The sequence below is a fragment of the Salmo trutta genome, chromosome 7 (assembly GCF_901001165.1).
Source record: "Salmo trutta chromosome 7, fSalTru1.1, whole genome shotgun sequence".
NCBI lineage: Eukaryota > Metazoa > Chordata > Actinopteri > Salmoniformes > Salmonidae > Salmo > Salmo trutta.
This window is the reverse complement of record NC_042963.1, coordinates 21367495-21390387: the sequence shown is the minus strand read 5'-3', so window position 1 is coordinate 21390387 and position 22893 is coordinate 21367495. Positions and strand designations below refer to the sequence as shown.

The 22893-nt window shown below is 43.2% G+C and overlaps 1 protein-coding gene across 3 annotated transcripts in view; it reads left to right on the top strand.

Moving 5' to 3' along the window:
* spg11 (SPG11 vesicle trafficking associated, spatacsin) overlaps nt 1-17036 on the top strand; it is a 91718-nt gene extending 74682 nt beyond the window's left edge. For 2 of the 3 annotated variants that reach the window (XM_029758365.1, XM_029758364.1), the window contains exons 30-40: nt 2309-3041; nt 5572-5717; nt 6148-6352; nt 6686-6823; nt 9626-9759; nt 11447-11554; nt 12047-12215; nt 12672-12748; nt 16068-16223; nt 16451-16602; nt 16682-17036. In XM_029758365.1, the coding sequence (XP_029614225.1) occupies nt 2309-3041; nt 5572-5717; nt 6148-6352; nt 6686-6823; nt 9626-9759; nt 11447-11554; nt 12047-12215; nt 12672-12748; nt 16068-16223; nt 16451-16602; nt 16682-16865 (2202 nt within the window). In that variant the 3' untranslated portion in view covers nt 16866-17036. The remainder of the gene's footprint in view (nt 1-2308; nt 3042-5571; nt 5718-6147; nt 6353-6685; nt 6824-9625; nt 9760-11446; nt 11555-12046; nt 12216-12671; nt 12749-16067; nt 16224-16450; nt 16603-16681) is intronic. The other variant, XM_029758366.1, reaches the window with a different exon arrangement.
* The last annotated feature ends 5857 nt before the right edge of the window (nt 17037-22893 follow it).

Here is a 22893-nt window from a genome sequence, read left to right as displayed (position 1 = left end):
TATGTTTGAGGAAAATACAACACATTACTGAGTACCACTCTCCATATTTAAAAAAATATATGGTGGCTGCATCATGGTATGGGTATGCTTGTAATCATTAAGGACTGGGGAGTTTTTCAGGATAAAAAAATAAGTGGAATGGAGCTAAGCACAGGCAAAATCCTAGAGGAAAACCTGGTTCAGTCTGCTTTCCAACAGACACTAGGAGATGAATTGACTTTTCAGCAGGACAATAACCTAAAACACAAGGCCAAATCTACACTAGAGTTTATTACCAAGACAGTGAATGTTCCTGAGTGACCAATTTGACGGAGCTTGAAGAATTTTGAAAATAATAGTTGGCAAATGTTGCATTATCCAGGTGTGGAAAGCTCTTAGAGACTTATCCAGAAAGACTCACAGCTGTAATCGCTGCTATAGGTGCTTCTGCAAAGTGTTGACTCAGGGGTGTGAATACTTATGTACGGTGCATTCAGAAAGTATTCAGACTCCTTGACTTTTTCCACATTTTGTTATGTTAAAGCCTTATTCTAAAATTGATTAAATATTTTTTTCCATCATCAATCTGCACACAAAAAAGGTTAGATTTATTTGCAAATGTATTAAAAATAAAAAACAGAAATATCACATTTACATAAGTATCCAGGCTCTTTACTCAGTACTTTGTTGAAGTACCTTTGGCAGCGATTACAACCTTGAGTCTTTTTGGGTATGACGCTACAAGCTACACCTGTATTTGGGGAGTTTCACCCATTCTTCTCTGCAGAAGAATTCCTCTCAAGCTCTGTCAGGTTGGATAGGGAGTGTCCCTGCACAGTTATATTCAGGTCTCTCCAGAGATGCTCGATCTGGTTCAAGTCCGGGCTCTGGCTGGGACACTCAAGGACATTCAGAGACTTGTTCCGAAGCCACTCCTGCCTTGTCTTGGCTGTATGCTTAGGGTCATTGTCTGGTTGGAAGGTGAACCTTCGCCCCAGTCTGAGGTCCTGAGTGCTCTGGAGCAGGTTTTCATCAAGGATCTCTCTGTACTTTGCTCCGTTCATCTTTCCCTCGATCCTGACTAGTCTCCCAGGCCCTGCCACTGAAAAACAACCCCACAGCATGATGCTGCCATCACCATTCTTCACAGTAGGGATGGTGCCAGGTTTCCTCCAGGCGTGAAAGCTTGGCATTCAGGCAAAAGAGTTCAGTCTTGGTTTCATCAGACCAGAGAATCTTGCTTCTCATGGTCTGAGTGTCTTTAGGTGCCTTTTGGCAAACTCCCAGCGGGCTGTCATGTGCCTTTTACTGAGGAGTGGCTTCCGTCTGGCCACTCTACCATAAAGGCCTGATTGGTGGAATGCTGCGGAGATGGTTGTCCTTCTGGAAGGTTCTCCCATCCCCACAGAGGAACTCTGAAGCTCTATCAGAGTGACCATCAGGTTCTTGGTCACCTCCCTGACCAAGGCCCTTCTCCCTGAATTGCTCAGTTTAGCCGGGAGGCCAGCTCTAGGAAGAATCTTGGTTGTTCCAAACTTCTTCCAGTTAAGAATGATGGAGGCTACTGTGTTCTTGGCGACCTTCAATGCTGCAGAAATTTGTTAGTACCCTTACCCAGATCTGTGCCTCAACACAATCCCGTGTCGGATCTCTACAGACAATTCCTTCAACCTCATGGCTTGGTTTTTGCTCTGACATGCACTGTCAACTGTGGGATCTTATATAGACAAGTGAGTGCTTTTCCCAGTCATGTCCAATCAATTTAATTTACCACAGGTGGACTCAAATCAAGTTGTAGAAACTTCACAAGGATGATCAATGGAAACAGGATGCACCTGATCTCAATTTTGAGTCTCATAGCAAAGTGTCTGAATACTTATGTAAATAAGGTATTTCAGTTTTTTATTATTAATATATTTGCTAAAATGTTGAAAAACCTGTTTTCGCTATATCATGATGGGGTATTGTGTGTAGATTTGATGAGGAAACAAATTCATTTAATCCATTGTAGAATAAGGCTGTAATGTAACAAAATGTGGAAAAAGTCAAGGGGTCTGAATACTTTCCGAAAGCACTGTAAATGAGATATTTCTGTATTTCATTATCTATAAATTTGCAAACATTTCTAAAAACACTATCAATGTGGGGTATTGTGTGTAGAAGGGTGAGAAAAAAATATATGTAATCCTTTTTGAATTCAGGCTGTTACACATCAAAATGTGGAATAAGTCAAGGGGTATGAATACTTTCTGAAGGCACAGTACATGATTCATGTTTTGAGACAGGGACCATTGTGGCTTGACGCTCCTTCTGATATCCCTCTTTAAAGTTACTCCAAGACCTCAGTGCCCTGAAGGCCAAGCGGCACTGGGAGAGGAGGGAGACCCGGGTGTCCTTCTGGAGAAAATGCCACGAGCAGTTCAGGACTAACAGCACTAGCCCTGGGGCCGCCTCAGAGTTCTTCCTGGCCCAGGCAGGTGCCTCTGAGCCTCACCGGGGCTCCGTGGCCGAGACAGAGCTGCTGTGTGTCCAGGAGAGGTGCCTTCTCCTCAGCCTGGCCGGCCACTGGCTGTCCTGGCTCACCCTAGCTCCCCTGGCACGTCTCGAGGACCTGGAGAAGCAGCTGTGGACTAGCCGAGTGCGCCAGCAAGTCCTGCTCACCGCCATGGAGAAGGAGAGCATGTTCGCCCTCCCGGTGCCCACCATAGCCCCCGAGGAAAACTCCTACGAGGCCCTGATCAGGGAGTTCTCCTTCTCCAAGATGGCAGTGCTCAACGAGCCCAGGTACCTGAGCTTAGACGGCCTGCCCAGCTTCTCCCCTGAGGAAGAGGGTGGGGAGAAGACTGGGTCGGAGGAGCAGGGTGCTCTGGCTATCCTGGTGGGGCAGCTGTTGGACGAAGGGTGTATCCACGAAGCGAGCCGTGTGTGCCGCTACTTCTCCTTCTGCTCCCGGGACATGTGGGTAGTGCTGCACTGCAGAGGCCTGGCCTCAGGCGAGCTCCAGGCTGGCCTGCAGGACATGCTCACCTTTGAGGGCCTGCCCAAGAAGAGCATTCCCAGCTGTAAGCTCCACATGACCATCAGTTAACCTACTAGATACACTCAAACAACAAACTACTGTTTGGTGCATGTCAGAGTTGTTCAAAATCAAATCAAATTGTATTGGTCACATACACATATTTAGCAGATGTTATTGTGGGTGTAGCTTAATTTTTGTGTTCCTAGCTCCATCAGTGCAGTAGTATCTAACTATTCACAACAATACACACCAATCTAAAAGTAAAAGAATGGAATTAATATATAAATATTAGATTGAGCAATGTCAGAGGGGCATAGACTAAAATACTGTAGAATAGAATACAGTATATGCATATGAGATGAGTGAAGCAGTATGTAAACATTATTTAAACAGTATTGAAGTGACTAGTGTTCCCTTATTAAAATGACCAGTGATTCCATGTCTATATATATAGGGCAGCAGCCTCTAAGGTGCAGGGTTGCTTAACCGGGTGGAAGCTGGCAAGTGATGGCTATTTAACAATCTGATGGCCTTGAGATAGAAACTGTTTTTCAGTCTCTCGGCCCCACCTTCACCACCCAGGGGCGGCCCGTCTGGAATTCCTGGACTCAGTTACACAGGGCTGGGTTCAGACCCAGGGCTCCAAGCTTAATGATGAGCTTGGAGGGTACTATGGTGTTGAATGCTGAGCTATAGTCAATGAACAGCATTCTTACATAGGTATTCCTCTTGTCCAGATGGGATAGGGCAGTGTACAGTGCGATGGCGATTGCTTCATCTGTGGATCTATTGGGGCGGTAAGCAAATTGAAGTGGGTCTAGGGTGTCAGGTGAGGTAGAGGTGATATGATCCTTAACTGAGTGCTTCGGAGCGATAGTCATTTAGTTCAGTTACCTTTGCTTTCTTGGGTACAGGAACAATGGTGGACATCTTGAAGCAAGTGGGGACAGCAGACTGGGATAGGGAGAGATTGAATATATCCGTAAACACTCCAGCCAACATGATTAAATGTCTTACTCACTTCGGCCACAGAGAAGAAGAGCCCACAGTCCTTGGTAGTGTTATCCTCAAAGTGGGCAAAGAAGGTGTTTAGTTCGTCTGGAAGCAAAACGTTGGTGTCTGCAACGTGGCTGGTTTTCCCTTTGTAGTCCGTGATTGTCTGTTGACCCTGCCACATACGTCTCGTGTCGGAGACGTTCAATTGCGACTCCACTTTTGCTCTGTACTGACGGTTTGCCTGTTTGATTGCCTTACGGAGGGAATAACTACACTGTTTGTATTCGGCCATATTCCCAGTCACTTTGCCATGGTTAAATGCGGTGGTTCGCGCTTTCAGTTTTGCGCGAATGCTGCCATCTATCCACGGTTTCTGGTTTCGGTAGTTTAACAGGTTTAATCTCCTATACACTTCCTGATGAACTCAGACACCGTATCTGTGTATTCGTCGATGTTACTCTCAGATGCTACCCGGAACATATCCCAGTCTTCATGTGCAGAGGTCACAAGTTAAAAAAACACTCAGACACATCCAAACAACAGTGCCAAAAATGTCAACAACCCTCTGAAGAATCAAAACAACACTCACATACACCCAAACAACAATTCAAAGATTGTCAGTAACAGTCACAACACATACATAGTTTATAGTCAGGTACGAAAGAGATTTGGACAATGACAGTTTGTTGGTTATTTTGGCTCTGTACTCCAGCACATTGATACAATGACAATGAGGTTAAAGTGCAGACTGATAGCTCGGGTGAACCGTTAAGAAACTACAGAATTTTTGTACATAGTCCCACCATTTTAGAGAACAATTGACTAATGTCTATTAAAGTAGTCACAAGTTTAGCATTTGGTGCCATATTCCTAGCATGCAATGACTACATCAAAACAAACTGCAAATGCATCTGTAATTTCTAAACTGTTCACCCGATATTGATTAAAATACCCTCAAATTGGCCTCCCGAGTGGCGCAGCGGTCTACATCGCTGTGTTGCAGTGGGTTCGATCCCAGGCTGTGTCACAACCGGCCGTGACCGGAAGTCCCATAGGGCGGCGCACAATTGGCCCAGCGTCGTTCAGGTTTGGGGATGGCTTGGCCGGGAGGGCTTTACTTGGCTCATCGCGCTCTTGCGACACCTTATGGTGGCTGGGTGCCTGCGGGCTGACTTAGGTCATCAGTTGAACAGCTTCCGGGTTAAGCGAGCGGGTGTTAAGCATGGTTTGGCGGGTCATGTTTCAGAGGACGCATGACTCGACCTTCGCCTCTCCCGAGCCCGTTGGGGAGTTGCAGCGATGAGACAAGATTGTAATCAAGTAATTGGGGAGACAAAGGGAGCAAAATGTTTTTTTTTAAATACCCTGAAATTAACGCTGACGACTAGTCAACACTTTAACCTCATAGTCATTGTATTATTTCAAATCCAAAGTGCTGGAGTACAGAGCCAAAACGACAACAAATGTGTAACAGTCAAAACCCTTTTGAACCTCACTATGTCTGGCCTTTTGCATTATTGACATATCCCCTCTTTGAACGCTGTCCACCTGTTTCTCTGTGAATGCTCCCACTCCAGCAACTAGTTTTAGCAGCCTGTCCTCCTTTGTGATGGTGCCCTCTCCAGAGGATCAAACGGTGACTCAGCTCCAGATACTGGTGGACGAATGTCGCCACGGAAAGAGCTACTGCAAGCAGGTCCTGAGTCTCTACGAGCTCTCCAAGGTACTCCCCTATCTTTTCCGACCTTAACATCAAAGTTGCTGCCTTTTCAGACCTAAACAACAGACAGCCTATTTTTGTGAAGTGAATTGAAGTTATGTACATTGCTGTGTGTTCATGAGAGCATTGTTGTTGTGTAGTATTTTTTATAATGTACTTTATTAATATCCTAGATTTGAATATACATGATCAGTGATTTCACTATCTAGTGTATTCCATTTCTACATGTCGTTATGAGTTGAACTTGGTTGTGTGCATTAGGGCACACAAAGGAAGATGTTTTAAAACGATTTGGAACGTAAAATGAAAATGTGCTTTTCTTATTGTACAAGGGCAGGTATTTGCTCACTATTTCAATCAGTTCTTCCATTTGGTGCCCATTGAACATAACCTTGATCATGGTAACCTTTGACCCTTTGATACCGCTACCTAGGAGCTGCAGTGTTCATACAGTGAGATCTCAGCCGAGGAGCCTCAGGCGGTGCTGTGTAAGGTGCTACTGTCCCAGCAGCCGGAGCGCTATAAGAAGGCCCAGGCCTTCATCAGTGTGCAGGGCCTGCAGCCTGACACCGTGGCCCAGCTTGTATCCACCGCCGTGGTCCAGGGCCTGTTGGCCTCTGCACAGGACGGAGAGACTGGTGAGAGGAATGATGGATAGGTTGATTGATTGATATGGCTGCTTAAATGCAACTAATCGTCCCTCTAGAAGATTTTTGCATACTTTTAAATCCCTACTCATATATTGAATATGTTGTGGTTCTATTACCTACTAAAACCCATATTTTAGTCAGACGGATTCATTTTTAGTCCTAAGGTTACAGGAAATGTATAATCGTAGCTAAGAGCTCAGATAATTGGTTACAAAGCTTTAATATGCACCTCCTGCGCTATCCTTGCTATTGGACTTTATTACTGTCTTATTAAACCCTGAGTCAGACACAACGACTGTAGTGATTGGTGTGTGTTCACAGCAGAGAAGCAGATGTTCAGTCCAGAGGAAGGGAGAGAGTCCTTCTTGCAGCTGGCCAAGCTGTGTGGGGACCCCAACCTGGTGGGCATCAAACTGCTGGACCACATCCCCACTGTGCCACTGGGAGAGCTCGGCTGCAGTAAGACATACTCAATACTAGGGCTGTGACGATACCAGTATCGCAATTTTTTTTGTCCATGGCAAAAATAAAAACACGAAGCAGAACAAACTCTTTGCTCCTTTAAAAACCTGCTGTATGTAAAATATTGTGTGCTTGAGCTTGGAAAATAAATAAAATGTGACTCTGGATGACAACATAACGACAACATTGCAATGCTGGTATCATCCCGGCCCTAGTCAATACTACAGTAACACTCTCACTGCCACAGTAGTGACAAACACTGGATAACATAGGCTTATTCTCTTATGGTAATGAAATTATTCCATTCTATTAGCTGAGTCTTACTTCAGACACTAAATACTAGATAAACACTCTGTCATAGTACTGTAGTGATAAACAATGGTAATATAGTATTATCATGGAATTATTCCACTCTATTTAGTTAGTCGAGCCATAGTTCTTTAAAACCCCTTGCACTAGTGGGAATTGGCCTATATGGATAGGGCTACATTTAAATGTTTCTTACAGAAGAAATATGTAAAGCATATGCATAACCATGGTAGCAATCAAAAGGGAACAGTTTGGAGATTATGGGAAAATTATTAGACTAAAAGTGAGGACAAAACAGTTAATCTGACACTAACTGAATCCAAATGTTGATTTTATGTGCATTTTACATTTACTGTACTTTTTACCGCATTTGATGGTAACAAAATCTGAAAATACTATGGATACATTCAGTAACATGATAAGAATATTCATGTGAAATGTGGTAGGTGCAACATAAGACAAAAAAAAGGGGTTTGCGTGAGAGGTCTAACTGGTATCTGTCTCCAAATGGCTACACACCTCTCCAAAGTGTGCGCAGTTCCTACGTACAGTTGAAGTCGGAAGTTTACATACACCTTAGCCAAAGACATTTAAACAACATTTTTCACAATTCCTGACATTTTAATCTAGTAAAAAGTCCCTGTTTTAGGTCATTTAGAATCACCACTTTATTTGAAGAATGTGAAATGTCAGAATAATAGTAGAGAATTATTTATTTCAGCTTTTATTTCTTTCATCACATTCCCAGTGGGTCAGAAGTTTACATACACTCAGTTAGTATTTCGTAGCATTGCCTTTAAATTGTTTAACTTGGGTCGAACATTTCGGGTAGCCTTCCACAAGCTTCCCACAATAAATTGGGTGAATTTTGGCCCATTCCTCTTGGCTGATTTCTTTTGATTTTCCAATAATGTCAAGCAAAGAGGCACTGAGTTTGAAGGTAGGCCTTGAAATACATCCACAGGTACACCTCCACTTGACTCAAATAATGTCAATTAGCCTATCAGAAGCTTCTAAAGCCATGACATCATTTTCTGGAATTTTCCAAGCTGTTTAAAGGCACAGTCAACTTAGTGTATGTAAACTTCTGACCCACTGGAATTGTGATTCAGTGATTTATAAGTAAAATAATCTGTCTGTAAACAATTTTTGTAGATGTCCTAACCGACTTGCCAAAACTATAGTTTGTTAAGAAAAAATGTGTCTAGTGGTTGAAAAACGAGTTTTAATGACTCCAACCGAAGTGTATGTAAACTTCCGACTTCAACTGTAATTTCAATGCACTTTTTTATGACTCAAAGAAGAGTCTTCAACTATAAGGTACTGTTTTGAGCTCCCCTAGCTGTGCCGTTGAGGAACTAGAGCAAGCACACTTGTAGTTGTTTTCTTTGGAACACAGCACTGCGTCCCCGCCTTCTCACAATTACTGTTGTTTACACATTCCAAAATGTACGCATACCATTATCAATCACAATCTGGTAAGGTGGGCGTCATTTGAAAGCGCGCTCTATTGCCAGCATGGTTAGCTACGTTACAAAATATGATCTTATAGTGTTAGGCTTTCGCAAGGAAATTCGGAGAAGCCGATCATAATTTTGGTGCGCATATAATAGTCACGAGTGCATTCAGGTGAGCGTTCCCCGCCAAATTTCTTCACGATACGACAAACATAGGCTTATGTCATCTTGTAACTGTACATCAAGCATACAGTAGTGATCATAATGACAAGTTTTTTGATATGGAAACGTTTAGTGCACATTTGGACTATCGGGTGTTTGGCTTGCTTGTATTACATTACATTTACATTTTAGTCATTTAGCAGACGCTCTTATCCAGAGCGACTTACAGTAGTGAATGCATACATTTCATTTTTTTATTTTTTTCCCGTACTGGCCCCCCTTGGGAATCGAACCCACAACCCTGGCGTTGGAAACACCATGCTGTACCAACTGAGCTACAGGGAAGGCTGAGAGATTTACCAGCAGGCCGTAGTGTTCGCTGTGGGCCAGGTGTGCGTGGCTAAGGTGGCGGGCAGCCTGCAAAGCGGTATTTATTATAATCCTCAATGTCTCATCTTTCAAAATACATAGAGTCCTCTTTATTTACAGCATTTCCTGCACTCAGACAACAAAACATTTGCAGAAGTTTCCCAATTAGTGGGAGGGATGGGGGCAACATCTTGTCGCGTGCGGTGTTCAAGTTCAGAATCGCTGTCAGTAAAAACCAATATTGAGACATTGAGACCTTGAGCTCTGACGTCATGTGTAGCGTGTTACTGTACAGCCACTGCGTTACAATTTAGGAGCTTATCAGTATCCAAAATCTTCTATTTCGAACCTGTATATGGGTACGTATGTAAAGAGCTACCAATGGAAATGAGTCATGCCAACCAGTTACCAATTCATTTGCAGTTTAATGCGTTACAGTGTATTGGTGGATAATATCATGTATAACGATGCATAATATCTAACTCTCCCTCTTGTTGTGTAGCGGTGGAGCTGTTGATCCTGGCCCACGACTGCTTCAGTCTGACCTGTAACATGGAGGGCATAGTGAGGGTGCTGCAGGCTGCCCGCCACCTTAGCCACGCACACCTGGCCCACAGCGAACACTACAGCCTGCTGGTAAATCTCTCTGCCTGGTCACACATGGGCCTCCTTCCCAGTCATTGTATGGTAAATTACATTGTAATATATGTTGATGGCTTTGCAATGGATTACCTGGTGAGATTTGACTATAAACGAATTGCTCCAAATTATTGTGTACAGTCGTGGCCAAAGGTTTTGAGAATGACACAAATATTAATTTTCACAAAGTTTGCTGCTTCAGTGTCTTTAGATATTTTTGTCAGATGTTACTATGGAATACTGAAGTATAAATACAAGCATTTCATAAATGTCAAAGGCTTTTATTGACAATTACATGAAGTTGATGCAAAGAGTCAATATTTGCAGTGTTGACCCTTCTTTTTCAAGACCTCTGCAATCCGCCCTGGCATGTTGTCAATTAACTTCTGGGCCACATCCTGACTGATGGCAGCCCATTCTTGCATAATCAATGCTTGGAGTTTGTCAGAATTTGTGGGGTTTTGTTTGTCCACCTGCCTCTTGAGGATTGACCACAAGTTCTCAATGGGATTAAGGTCTGGGGAGTTTCCTGGCCATGGACCCAAAATATCGATGTTTTGTTCCCCGAGCCACTTTTGCCTTATGGCAAGGTGCTCCATCATGGCTGTGTTCTTAGGCAAAATTGTGAGTGAGCCCACTCCCTTGGCTGAGAAACAACCCCACACATGAATGGTCTCAGGATGTTTTACTGTTGGCATGAAACAGGACTGATGGTAGCACTCACCTTGTCTTCTCCGGACAAGCTTTTTTCCGGATGCCCCAAACAATCGCAAAGGGGATTCATCAGAGAAAATGACTTTACCCCAGTCCTCAGCAGTCCAATCCCTCTACCTTTTCAGAATATTAGTCTGTCCCTGATGTTTTTCCTGGAGAGAAGTGGCTTCTTTGCTGCCCTTTTTGACACCAGGCCATCCTTCAAAAGTCTTCACCTCACTGTGCGTGCAGATGCACTCACACCTGCCTGCTGCCATTCCTGAGCAAGCTCTGTACTGGTGGTGCCCCGATCCCGCAGCTGAATCAACTTTAGGAGACGATCCTGGCACTTGCTGGATTTTCTTGGGCGCCCTGAAGCCTTCTTCACAACAATTGAACCGCTCTCCTTGAAGTTCTTGATGATCCGATAAATGGTTGATTTAGGTGCAATCTTACTGGCAGCAATATCCTTGCCTGTGAAGCCCTTTTTGTGCAAAGCAATAATGACGGCAAGTGTTTCCTTGCAGGTAACCATGGTTGACAGAGGAAGAACAATGATTCCAAGCACCACCCTCCTTTTGAAGCTTCCAGTCTGTTGTTCGAACTCAATCAGCATGACAGAGTGCTCTCCAGCCTTGTCCTCGTCAACACTCACACCTGTGTTAATGAAAGAATCACTGACATGATGTCAGCTGGTCCTTTTGTGGCAGGGCTGAAATGCGGTGGAAATGTTTTTGGGGGATTCTGTTCATTTGCATGGCAAAGAGGGACTTTGCAATTAATTGCAATTCATCTGATCACTCTTCATAACATTCTGGAGTATATGCAAATTGCCATCATACTAACTGAGGCAGTAGACTTTGTGAAAATTTATATTTGTGTCATTCTCAAAACTTTTGGCCATGACTGTACTGTAAGCATGGTGGTGTTTTTCTCTTTTCTCTGTGCATGTGTATGCGTGTGTGCACTCACCTTGTGTTGACCCCTTCAGGTGCGTCTCCTCACTGGCATCGGCAGATACAATGACATGACCTACATCTTCGACCTGCTCAACCAGAACCACCGCTTCGAGATGCTGCTCAGGAAAAAAGTGGAGTCGGTAAGAGGCGCACACACACAGATCTGTCTCTCTCTCACACACACAAACGTAGAAACTGCACACACACAAACAACAGATAGAGATCGCTCTTCCCAAAACAGTCTCCGTTGAGGTCTGACAGAACACCCACAGAGACACAACAGACCTGTCAGACAGAGAGAGGCATCTAGTCATTGTATTTTAGCTGAGACAGGAAATATATATATCACAGGGGTTGTGTACATGCTGTTTTCCGAGAACACCATGCCTTAGATGTGTAGGACTGTCTTGGAGTACCAGAATTAAGACAATAGGAAAGGATATTTTCCTTTCACGTTGTCCTTTCCAGCACAGCTCCAGCAACTATTGGATGCATAACCAGGCCAGCACAGTACAGCTCTGCTTGGGTCAGTTCAGTAATGTGAAAGGGGTATTAAAGTTTGTGTTTTGTAGTGCACTTGTTTATACGTATAGTACTCTAGTATCTAAACGGTGTGTGTGTGTGTGTTGCAGAACTTCCGGCTGAAGACGGCCCTGCTGGACTACATCAAGCGGTGTTTGCCGGGGGACAGTGAGAAGTACAACATGGTGGCCCTATGCTTCAGCATGTGCAGAGAGATAGGAGAGAACCACGAGGGAGCCGCCCGCACCCAGCTCAAACTGATCGAGTCCCAGCCTTGGGGTGAGCTATGACAAGGCCTACAGTTATAGTATGAGGATTACTACAGTTAAAGTATGAAGTCAGACATACTATATATTTGTGACGCATATAAAGAACATGGTATAGTGGCTGAGGTAAATTAAGTTTTCAATTCTGGAAGTGAATTAAAATTCAATTTATGAATTGAAACGTCCTCATAGAAAACAGTAGACAATTTTCATTTTATGAATCGAATGTCAAATCTCTTGAGTCAAAAACTGAACTGACCCCAACCCTGGTGTTAAAGGATGTGTTTTTCAATATTGTAGTATCTTTCCTGTTGTATAAAGGGCAACTTCTTAAAAAATAGTTTCTGTTGCTTTAACTTTATTTGCACCTGAATGTAGCCTGTGTATGAGTCATTGACACAAACTCATTGAAGAGCTACAGGACATGCAGACAGTGTTTTTCACTCACTCCCTTCTCAACCCATAACAGCAGTGACCCCTGAACTCAAAAGTGCCTTGATAAAGGTTCTTACTCTCCTGAAGGATGCTGCAGAGAGCTATTCTAAGGTATTGTTATCCCTCCAACTATCAAACACAGGTCCTCTGTTTAGTGTTGCTTAATGCTAGAAAGGTCTCCTTGGATCCCCCTTTGTGCCAATGACACATGTTTTGGACATCAACATTCGAACAGTCTAATAACTAGATTTAATATATGCTATCCGAAAAGTTAGCATTTGGTTGTGGTTATGAAGGTCTTACCTAACATTAGAATACAAAAATATATTTTTTAAAGAACAGAACATTTCATTACTTTATGTTACTGTACTTTTCAACATTTTAGAACAGCCTTATTCTAAAATGGATTACATTTTTGACAAAGCAAAAACAGTATTTAAAAAAAATATATATTGCAAATGTATGATTCAATTTTTTGGGGAAATATTACATTTACATAAGTATTCAGACCCTTTACTCAGTACTTTGTTGAAGCACCTTAGGCAGCGATTACAGCCTCGAATCTTGGGTATGATGCTAGAAGCTTGGCACACCTGTATTTTGGGAGTTTCTCCCATTCTTCTCTGCAGATCCTCTCAAGCTCTATTAGGTTGGATGGGGAGCGTCGCTGCACAGCTATTTTCAGATGCTGCCACTACCATGCTTCACCATAGGGATCGTGCCAGGTTTCCTCCAGACGTGACACTTGGCATTCAGGCCAAAGAGTTCAATCTTGGTTTCATCAGACCAGAGAGTCTTTTAGGTGCCTTTTGGCAAACTCCAAGCGGGTTGTCATATGTCTTTTACTGAGGAGTGGCTTCCGCATGGCCACTCTACCATAAAGGCCTGATTGGTGGAGTGCTGCAGAGATGGTTGTCCTTCTGGAAGGTTCTCCCACTCCCACAGAGGAACTCTGTAGCTCTGTCAGAGTGACCATCGGGCTCTTGGTCACCTGCCTGACCAAGGCCCTTCTCCCTGATTGCTCAGTTTGGCCGAGCGGCAAGCTCTATTAAGAGTCTTGGTGATTCCAGACTTCTTCCATTTAAGAATGATGGACGCTACTGTGTTCTTGGGGACTTTCAATGCTGCAGACATTTTTTGGTACCCTTCCCCAGATCTGTGCCTCGACACAATTGCTTTGACCTCATGGCTTGGTTTTTGCTCTGACATGCACTGTCAACTGTGGGACCTTATATAGACAGGTGTGTGCCTTTCCATGTCCAATCAATTGAATTTACCACAGGTGGACTCCAATCAAGTTGTAGAAACATCTCAAGGATGATCAATGGAAACAGGATGCACCTGAGCTCAATTTCGAGTCTCATAGCAATGGGCCTGAATACCCTTGTAAATATATATATATTATTTTTTTACTCTTTTCGCTTTGACATTATGGGGTATTGTATGTAGATTGATGAGGAAAAATAATAATTGAATCAACTTTAGAATAAGGCTGTAACGTAACAAAATGTGGAAAAAGGGAAGGGATCTGAATACTTTCTGAATCCAGTGTATGTAGGGTGTCCTCACACTAGTACTGAGCGAAGACAGTACAGTGTGAGGAGAACAGAGATAACATTAGATGGTTGTCTGACTGGCTGGCTGCGACTGCCTGAGCAGAGATGAGATGATGACTCTAAGGAATTAAAAAGGAGTCTACAGAATTGCAATATTTTATTATTTCCTATTTTTCAATTTGGACCTGACTGAGCCAATGGAAAATGTTCAATGTTTTGGCAGTTGAATGTCCATTATTTTTGCCTTTGCAATTTCTATTAAAAAGCTCTAATCATTTGTATGTAATTATTCATAATGCATTTAATGTTAATCGAAAACCGTGATAATTTTTTTGGAATCGTGTCAAAACTGAACTGAAAAAGCACTAATGGCTCAGTACTACCACCCAATCTACCCAGAGTGGGTGAAAACAAGCTTTGCTGATGAAATTTCACTTCTTTATGTTATAAAATACATTTTACCAACACAAATATGATGATTCATGTTCTACGTCGTTCAGTGGGGTCTTTCACTAACATTTCATTAACAGTATATCCAAATAGTCGGATTTCCTAACCTAATACTTCGATAATAATCACAGAGCTGTTGACAAGCGGTGCAGCTTTCTCGCAGCAACTTTTGAGGATTGTACATGTTGTGGTGGTCATCTTCAAAGTTGTTTCTACGAGTCGCAAAAGCTAAATTAGCATGGCACAAGCTGAATTAATTGTGAAAGGCTTTGAAAATAAAAAGATTGCGGTACGTTCAGTGCTCCCGTTGACATTTCACAGAGATACGCTTGTTTTTGTGAGAAAATCTTCTAAAGCTTATACTAAAATATGAAAATACTATCTCACCTCTATATTGTTTTATGTCCTGCGGATTCGAGTAGAAAGATGACGAGTTCAACGGGAAATGTGAACCCGTGAGGTAGCAATCATTCTCGCAAATCATCCAGCCTAGTTTACGCGATGCTGTGCAATTTTTCTTATTTTGACAACTTTTTTTCTCTGGCCTCCATTGATTTAGTCACCCTAATTTTGGCCAACCTACAAGGGGAAAAATTGCAATAACTTTTGAACATGAGGTTCGAACCTGTGTGGGTGCCATATTTTGCGCAGAGGGAGGGAGCTCCCGTCTCACTTTGTTCATGGTGCCTACCAGGCTTGTTTTTTGAGCATCGTTCGCTTCCCCTCGCTCATAAACGCTCCCATTCTCCCCTTTATCATACTTTACTTCATTTATTTCATCTGTTATATGTATAAAAAAAATGGTTTATGTTCAGTTTTGAGGCAATTATCGGGGTGATTATCAACTGGTCATGGCACCTTCAACTGTCGGGAAAGCCATTAAAAAAATATGTCCTCCTAAAACTGGTTATAACTCAAATCAAATGTTATTTGTCACATAAAAACAGGTGTAGACTAACAGTGAATTGCTTACTTAGGGGTCATTTTCCAACAATGCAGAGTTAAAGATAAAAAATGAAATCGAAATAGTGACACGAGGAATAAATACACTGAATAATGAATAACAATGAGTAAAAATAACATGGCTATATACAGGGAGTACCAGTACCGAGTTGATGTGCAGGTTTACAAGGTAATTGTAAACTATGTACATATAGGTATGGGTAGTGACTCCAGTTCTGTTTGTGATATAACACACTGTCGTTGTTAGAATTTTTATATAGACTTATTTAGGAAAAGTCAAGGATGACTTAAAAAATAGCAGAGTAATAAAACATTTAAATTTGTTTTGCGTCATTATTATCTTGGTCTTTCTAGTGTTAATTGAACGTGAGTAATAGCTTTGCAGTGGAGATAAAAAGTTGCTGTGTGTCTGTGTGTGTACGCATGCACGTATATGCATGTGCGTGTGTGTTCTCCCTCAGGACTCGTGTGTACGCCAGGCAGCACGTTGTGTCAAAATGGCAAAGCTGACCACACTCCAGCTCCACTTCCTGAACCACGGTCAAGACCAACGTGTCATAAACCTGCGCCAATCAGATCTCCTTGGTGCTATAGTGGCACTGCCCCGCTGTTACCAGGTAATGGCACTAAATGTAACCGTGGTATACTAAATCAGTTATCCAAATGCTAGACTTGTGGTACCGGCGCTATTGTAATAGTGGGAGGAAAAATCAATTATCCCAATCCTAGATTTGGGAAGGATGTACTGAAATGTAGATTGATTCTCAGTAGTATGTCATAATGAGATGTAGCTAAGCTTATTTTAAGCTATTATTTTAAACTGTGTTGTTTCTCTTGTCTCTAGGCTTTTGTGTTGTCGGAGGCCTACGACTACAGTCCAGACTGGGCGGAGGTGCTCTACCAGAAGGTCATCCTCAGTGGAGACTTTGCTTACCTAGAGGAGTTCCGACTTCACAGGCCACTCCCCGCCTGCCTGTTTGAGGACATATCCCAAAAGTAATTTCAGATGATTTCCAGAATTAGGAGGGAATATCTTCTTGCTGATATTAATCATTGGTCTGGTCCTATCTTTCAGATTGACTCACAACACGCCTCCGAGCAGTGCGGGCCAGAACCTGAAGAGACTATTGCAACACTGTGATGACGTTTACACCTACTACAAGCTTGCGTATGAACACAAGTTCTTCGACGTGGCCAACATGTTACTTCAGGACTCCAAAACAAGCAGTTACCTTAATGACAGGCTAGGTACTAGGTAGCTGATTCGAAATGGCACTGCCCCTGTCAAATTCCTCCAAATACGCATGTGGAATTTTTTACAAACTCTTTTCTATAACATCTTTCATGGAGATGAATAGTTTCACGAAATAATGTTTTATTTTCTCCATGCAAAATCACTGACTAACTGAATAAATCTCGTATTGATTGAAGCTACAGACTTCTGTCTTTACTTAAACACGATTGAGTGGTCATCCACAGAGGCTGTTATTATAGCTGTTGTTGTGATGTCTACCTAACCGAGGTAGACAAAGTAAATTATCCTAAATTGTAATAGAGTTAGGTTTGCAAAATGATAGTAACATTCCCCAAATTCCTGGGAATGCAGGAGTATTCAGGATTTTCATTTTTTTTCCCCACTTGATTCCAATAATCTTTTAAACAGGATTTCTGGAAAACCTGGGAATTTTACGAAAGATACCGGAAAGGTGCAACCCTAAGTGGAGGACTTGGTGGACTGTATATTCTTAGGTTTGGTATTGCTTAATGTGTTCACTCCCAGGTGCTGATTGGGGCACAGATGACAGTAAAGTGGATTATAGTTGTGGGTTTAATAAAGATGAGGATTCACACAGTATAGGGCAAAGCACAGCACAGTGTAGGATGTTAAAGGCTTGATTGACAGCTTGAGTGTTAACCAACTTGGTTGTGTGTAGTCTGAAAAGACAAGGGGGAAATAAAGACACAATAGTGAATCATAGATATAAACAATCTCCAATTCACTATACTAAACAATAAGAATGTAACATGGCTATAACATCTTGATGCTATTCAAGACTATACAGCGGTATACAACATGATCGTGCCCGCAATAGTTAGAGACCAAAAGCGTGTCGCTGCACATGTACTATAAAGCAAAGCACTGCCACAACTGCATGAACTTGAAATGGTACGAGTGAGGTGTTCTCTCATTTATTTCTGGAAGTAGCTAGAAAACTAGCCAACTTTAGCCAGTTCGCTTAGGTGCTTGAATGTGGTTGAGAGGTCAGAATGCTGCGATCAGCCCTACACCTTGGCCAGACCGTCCAGTGTGATCTATGAATGCTCTGAGAGTGAACAGCTCTGAATTCACGAATGGCCCAGAGCGCACACTGACACACTGGAGGCAATTTACGAACACACCCTTAGCTTCTTTTTTCTGACTCTGAGCTGGAGATCACCCAGAATGCTCTGCTCCACTTCACTAGTAGCCAGAGCTACAGCTCTAATATGATGAACTATTATTTCTTCACAGCCTTTCGTACACAAATCGTAGACTTGGGAAGAACACACTGAAATGCAGATTGTCAGTTTCAATGACCTTGATTCCCTCTGACTCTCTTTGGTGCCCTTACAAAGCAATTAAACATGCCATGATATATCTGGGATGTATTAAGGGATGTACACTGAGTGTATAAAACATTAAGAACACCTTCCTAATATTCAGTTGCAGCCTCAGCCTCAATTCGTCAGGGCCTGGACTCGAAAGCCTTCCACAGGGATGCTGGCCCATGGTTGGCTCCAATGCTTCCCACAGTTGTCAAGTTGGCTGGATGTCCTTTGGGTGGTGGACTATTCTTGATACACATGGAAAACTGTTCAGCGTGAAAAACCCAGCAGCGTTGCAGTTCTTGACACAAACCAGTGCGCCTGTCACCTACTACCATACGTTGTTCAAAGGCATTTAAGTGTTTTATTTTTCCCATTCACCCTCTGAATGGCACACATACACAATACATGTCTTAATGCTTGAAAATCCTTCTTTAACCTGTCTCCTCCGCTTTATCTACACTTATTGAAGTTGATTTAACAAGTGACATCAATAAGGGGTTATAGCGTTCAACTGGATTCACCTGTTCAGTCTATGTCATGGAAAGAGCAGGTGTTCCTAACATTTTGTACACTCAGTGAATGTTAGTCATCAAACTGTGTTCGGCAATGTCCATAGAGGATTTTCCAGGATGCGTCCCAAATGACACCCTATTCCCTATACAGTGCACGACTCTTGACCAGGGCCCACAGGGTACCACTTGGGATGAAGCCCTAATCTCCGCCAGTGATACAGGGTTAATTCCCCTCCTTGGTTGGAGTGTTTGGGGTCCACCGTCCTTGAGGGGAAGACCCCTCATAAATAAACATGCTGTGTCCTCTCCAGACACTGCGATAGCATGGCTTTGATGAACTACTAGAATCAATGGGCCGCCAGCGACAAATCCTGCAAGGTTGGTTAATGACCTTGTCTGGTTTGATTAATAATTACAGGATTCACCAGGAGAGGGGATGAATGTTGCAGTACTGGCCATAGTCACTAGATGCCACTCTATGGTGTTTATGAGTCATACACTACATGATCAAAAGTATGTGGACACCTTCTCGTCAGACATCTCTTTCCAAAATCATGGGCATTAATATGGAGTTGGTCCCCCCCTTTGCTGCTCTAACAGTCTGCACTCTTCTGGGAAGGTTTTCCACTAGATGCTGGAACATTGCTGCTGGGACTTTCTTCCATTCAGCCACGAGCATTAGTGAGGTCGGGCACTGCTGTTGGGTGATTTAGGCCTGGCTCGCAGTCGGTGTTCCAATTCATCCCAAAGGTGTTCAATGGGATTGAGGTCAGGGCTCTGTTCAGGCCAGTCATGTTCTTCCACACCAATCTCGACAAAACCATTTCTGTATGGACCTGGCTTTGTGCACAGGGGCATTGTCATAATGAAACAGGAAAGGGCCTTCCCCAAACTGATGCCACAAAGTTGGAAGCACAGAATCGTCTACAATGTAATTGTATGCTGTAGCGTTAAGATTTCAATGGAACTAAGGGGCCTAGCCCGAACCATGAAAAACATCCCCAGAACATTATTCCTCCTCCAACAAACTTTATACACTGCTCAAAAAAATAAAGGGAACACTTAAACAACACAATGTAACTCCAAGTCAATCACACTTCTGTGAAATCAAACTGTTCACTTAGGAAGCAACACTGATTGACAATAAATGTCACATGCTGTTGTGCAAATGGAATAGACAACAGGTGGAAATTATAGGCAATTAGCAAGACACCCCCAATAAAGGAGTGGTTCTGCAGGTGGGGACCACAGACCACTTCTCAGTTCCTATGCTTCCTGGCTGATGTTTTGGTCACTTTTGAATGCTGGCGGTGCTTTCACTCTAGTGGTAGCATGAGACGGAGTCTACAACCCACACAAGTGGCTCAGGTAGTGCAGCTCATCCAGGATGGCATATCAATGCGAGCTGTGGCAAGAAGGTTGGCTGTGTCTGTCAGCGTAGTGTCCAGAGCATGGAGGCGCTACCAGGAGACAGGCCAGTACATCAGGAGACGTGGAGGAGGCCGTAGGAGGGCAACAACCCAGCAGCAGGACCGCTACCTCCGCCTTTGTGCAAGGAGGAGCAGGAGAAGCACTGCCAGAGCCCTGCAAAATGACCTCCAGCAGGCCACAAATGTGCATGTGTCTGCTCAAACGGTCAGAAACAGACTCCATGAGGGTGGTATGAGGGCCCGACATCCACGGGGGGGGGGGGGGGGGGGTTGTGCTTACAGCCCAACACCGTGCAGGACGTTTGGCATTTGCCAGAGAACACCAAGATTGGCAAATTCGCCACTGGCGCCCTGTGCTCTTCACAGATGAAAGCAGGTTCACACTGAGCACGTGACAGACGTGACAGATTCTGGAGACGCCTTGGAGAACGTTCTGCTGCCTGCAACATCCTCCAGCATGATCGGTTTGGCGGTGGGTCAGTCATGGTGTGGGGTGGCATTTCTTAGTGGGGCCGCACAGCCCTCCATGTGCTCGCCAGAGGTAGCCAGACTGCCATTAGGTACCGAGATGAGATCCTCAGACCCCTTGTGAGACCATATGCTGGTGCGGTTGGCCCTGGGTTCCTCCTAATGCAAGACAATGCTAGACCTCATGTGGCTGGAGTGTGTCAGCAGTTCCTGCAAGAGGAAGGCATTGATGCTATGGACTGGCCCGCCCGTTCCCCAAACCTGAATCCAATTGAGCACATCTGGGACATCATGTCTCGCTCCATCCACCAACGCCACGTTGCACCACAGACTGTCCAGGAGTTGGCGGATGCTTTAGTCCAGGTCTGGGAGGAGATCCCTCAGGAGACCATCCGCCACCTCATCAGGAGCATGCCCAGGCGTTGTAGGGAGGTCATACAGGCACGTGGAGGCCACACACACTACTGAGCCTCATTTTGACTTGTTTTAAGGACATTACATCAAAGTTGGATCAGCCTGTAGTGTGGTTTTCCACTTTAATTTTGAGTGTGACTCCAAATCCAGACCTCCATGGGTTGATAAATTGGATTTCCATTGATTATTTTTGTGTGATTTTGTTGTCAGCACATTCAACTATGTAAAGAAAAAAGTATTTAATAAGATTATTTCTTTTCATTCAGATCTAGGATGTGTTGTTTAAGTGTTCCCTTTATTTTTTTGAGCAGTATAGTTCCTCCTTCGGACTGCCAGATGGTGAAGCGCGATTCATCACTCCAGAGAACGCGTTTCCACTGCTCACAGAGTCCAATTGTGCACGAGCTTTACACCGCTCCAGCCGATGCTTGGCAGTGTACATGGTGATCTTAGGCTTGTGTGCTGACGTTGCTTCCGGAGGCAGTTTGGAACTAGGCAGTGAGTGTTGCAACCGAGGACAGACTATTTTTATGCGCTCCTGCACGGTCCCGAGCTTGTGTGGCCTACCACTTCGCAGCTGAGCCATTGTTGCTCCTAGATTTTTTCACTTAGCATATTTTTTGTTTATTTGATAGGATTAAAGATGGAGAGAGTGTGCTGAACTAGCAGTGGGACGGATTTGAACCCATACCGCAGCGTTATATGTGATCTGTTATAGACTGCTAGACCACCCTAGGCCACATGCACTGATAGGTTAGCTGCTATCATTATTCACATTTGAAAATACCTTTTTGTTGCTCCTTTAATAATGAATGACTTTGTATTCTGTGGGTTTATTGATAATAGGCTCCTATTTCAGACTTAAGTTTTTCTCATGAATTAATTTTCTCATTGCGTCAATGCTTACTGCATAATTCAGTGTGCTGAGTCGTCAAAGTATGTACAGTGAGGGGGGAAAAGTATTTGATCCGCTGCTGATTTTGTACGTTTGCCCACTGACAAAGAAATGATCAGTCTATCATTTTAATGGTAGGATTATTTGAACAGTGAGAGACAGAATAACAACAACAAAATCCAGAAAAACTGTTATAAAATGATTAGCATTTTAATGAGGGAAATAAGTATTTGACCCCCTCTCAATCAGAAAGATTGCATGGGGTTAGTGGACATGTGGGTTAATTGATCTTGAGCAGCCAGCCAAGATGATCAATAGCGTACTTAATGCATGTTTGATGTGGTCTCACTTCTATTACAGGAAAAGAGCCCAAAGGTTCTACAATCTTCTCTATGAGAAAGGACTGTTTAAGAGCTGTCCATGGTTCTGATTAGATACAAAAGGAGCATTCTGTACTTCTACCACAGTTTTAAAGTATGGAATAGAGATAATGAAGTAGTATTAGTCAGATGGTGCCTCACACTTTAAATGTCATTGTTTCCTTTATGGAAACACATCGTCTTTTTACAGGTAGTCATTTTAATTAACAGCCCAGTACAGTGGCTTCTTTCACATCATAAAGTATACATTTAAGGTTTGTGGGTTAATTCATTCGCCATAATATTTACTTTTCTCTCGCCATAATTTTTGCCATATTATTAGCTAAATCTACAGGTGATGCAGTGTTTGTGCGTTTTTGAAAAAACATATGTAGTCTAGTCATAATCATATTCAATTGGGGTATTGGCAACCAGAATAGACATTATGTTAATAATTCCCAGTGAATGATTGTCACACTCTCCTACTGTATGCCTCCTCGAAATATTAGCTGCCAGTGCGGTTATTCGATGATTTGCCTCTGCAAAGACAGCATGACTAGTTCTGTCACAGCCATGTGAGTTTAGTGTCGCGATTCGCATTTTCATTTTGGAGGGCTTCA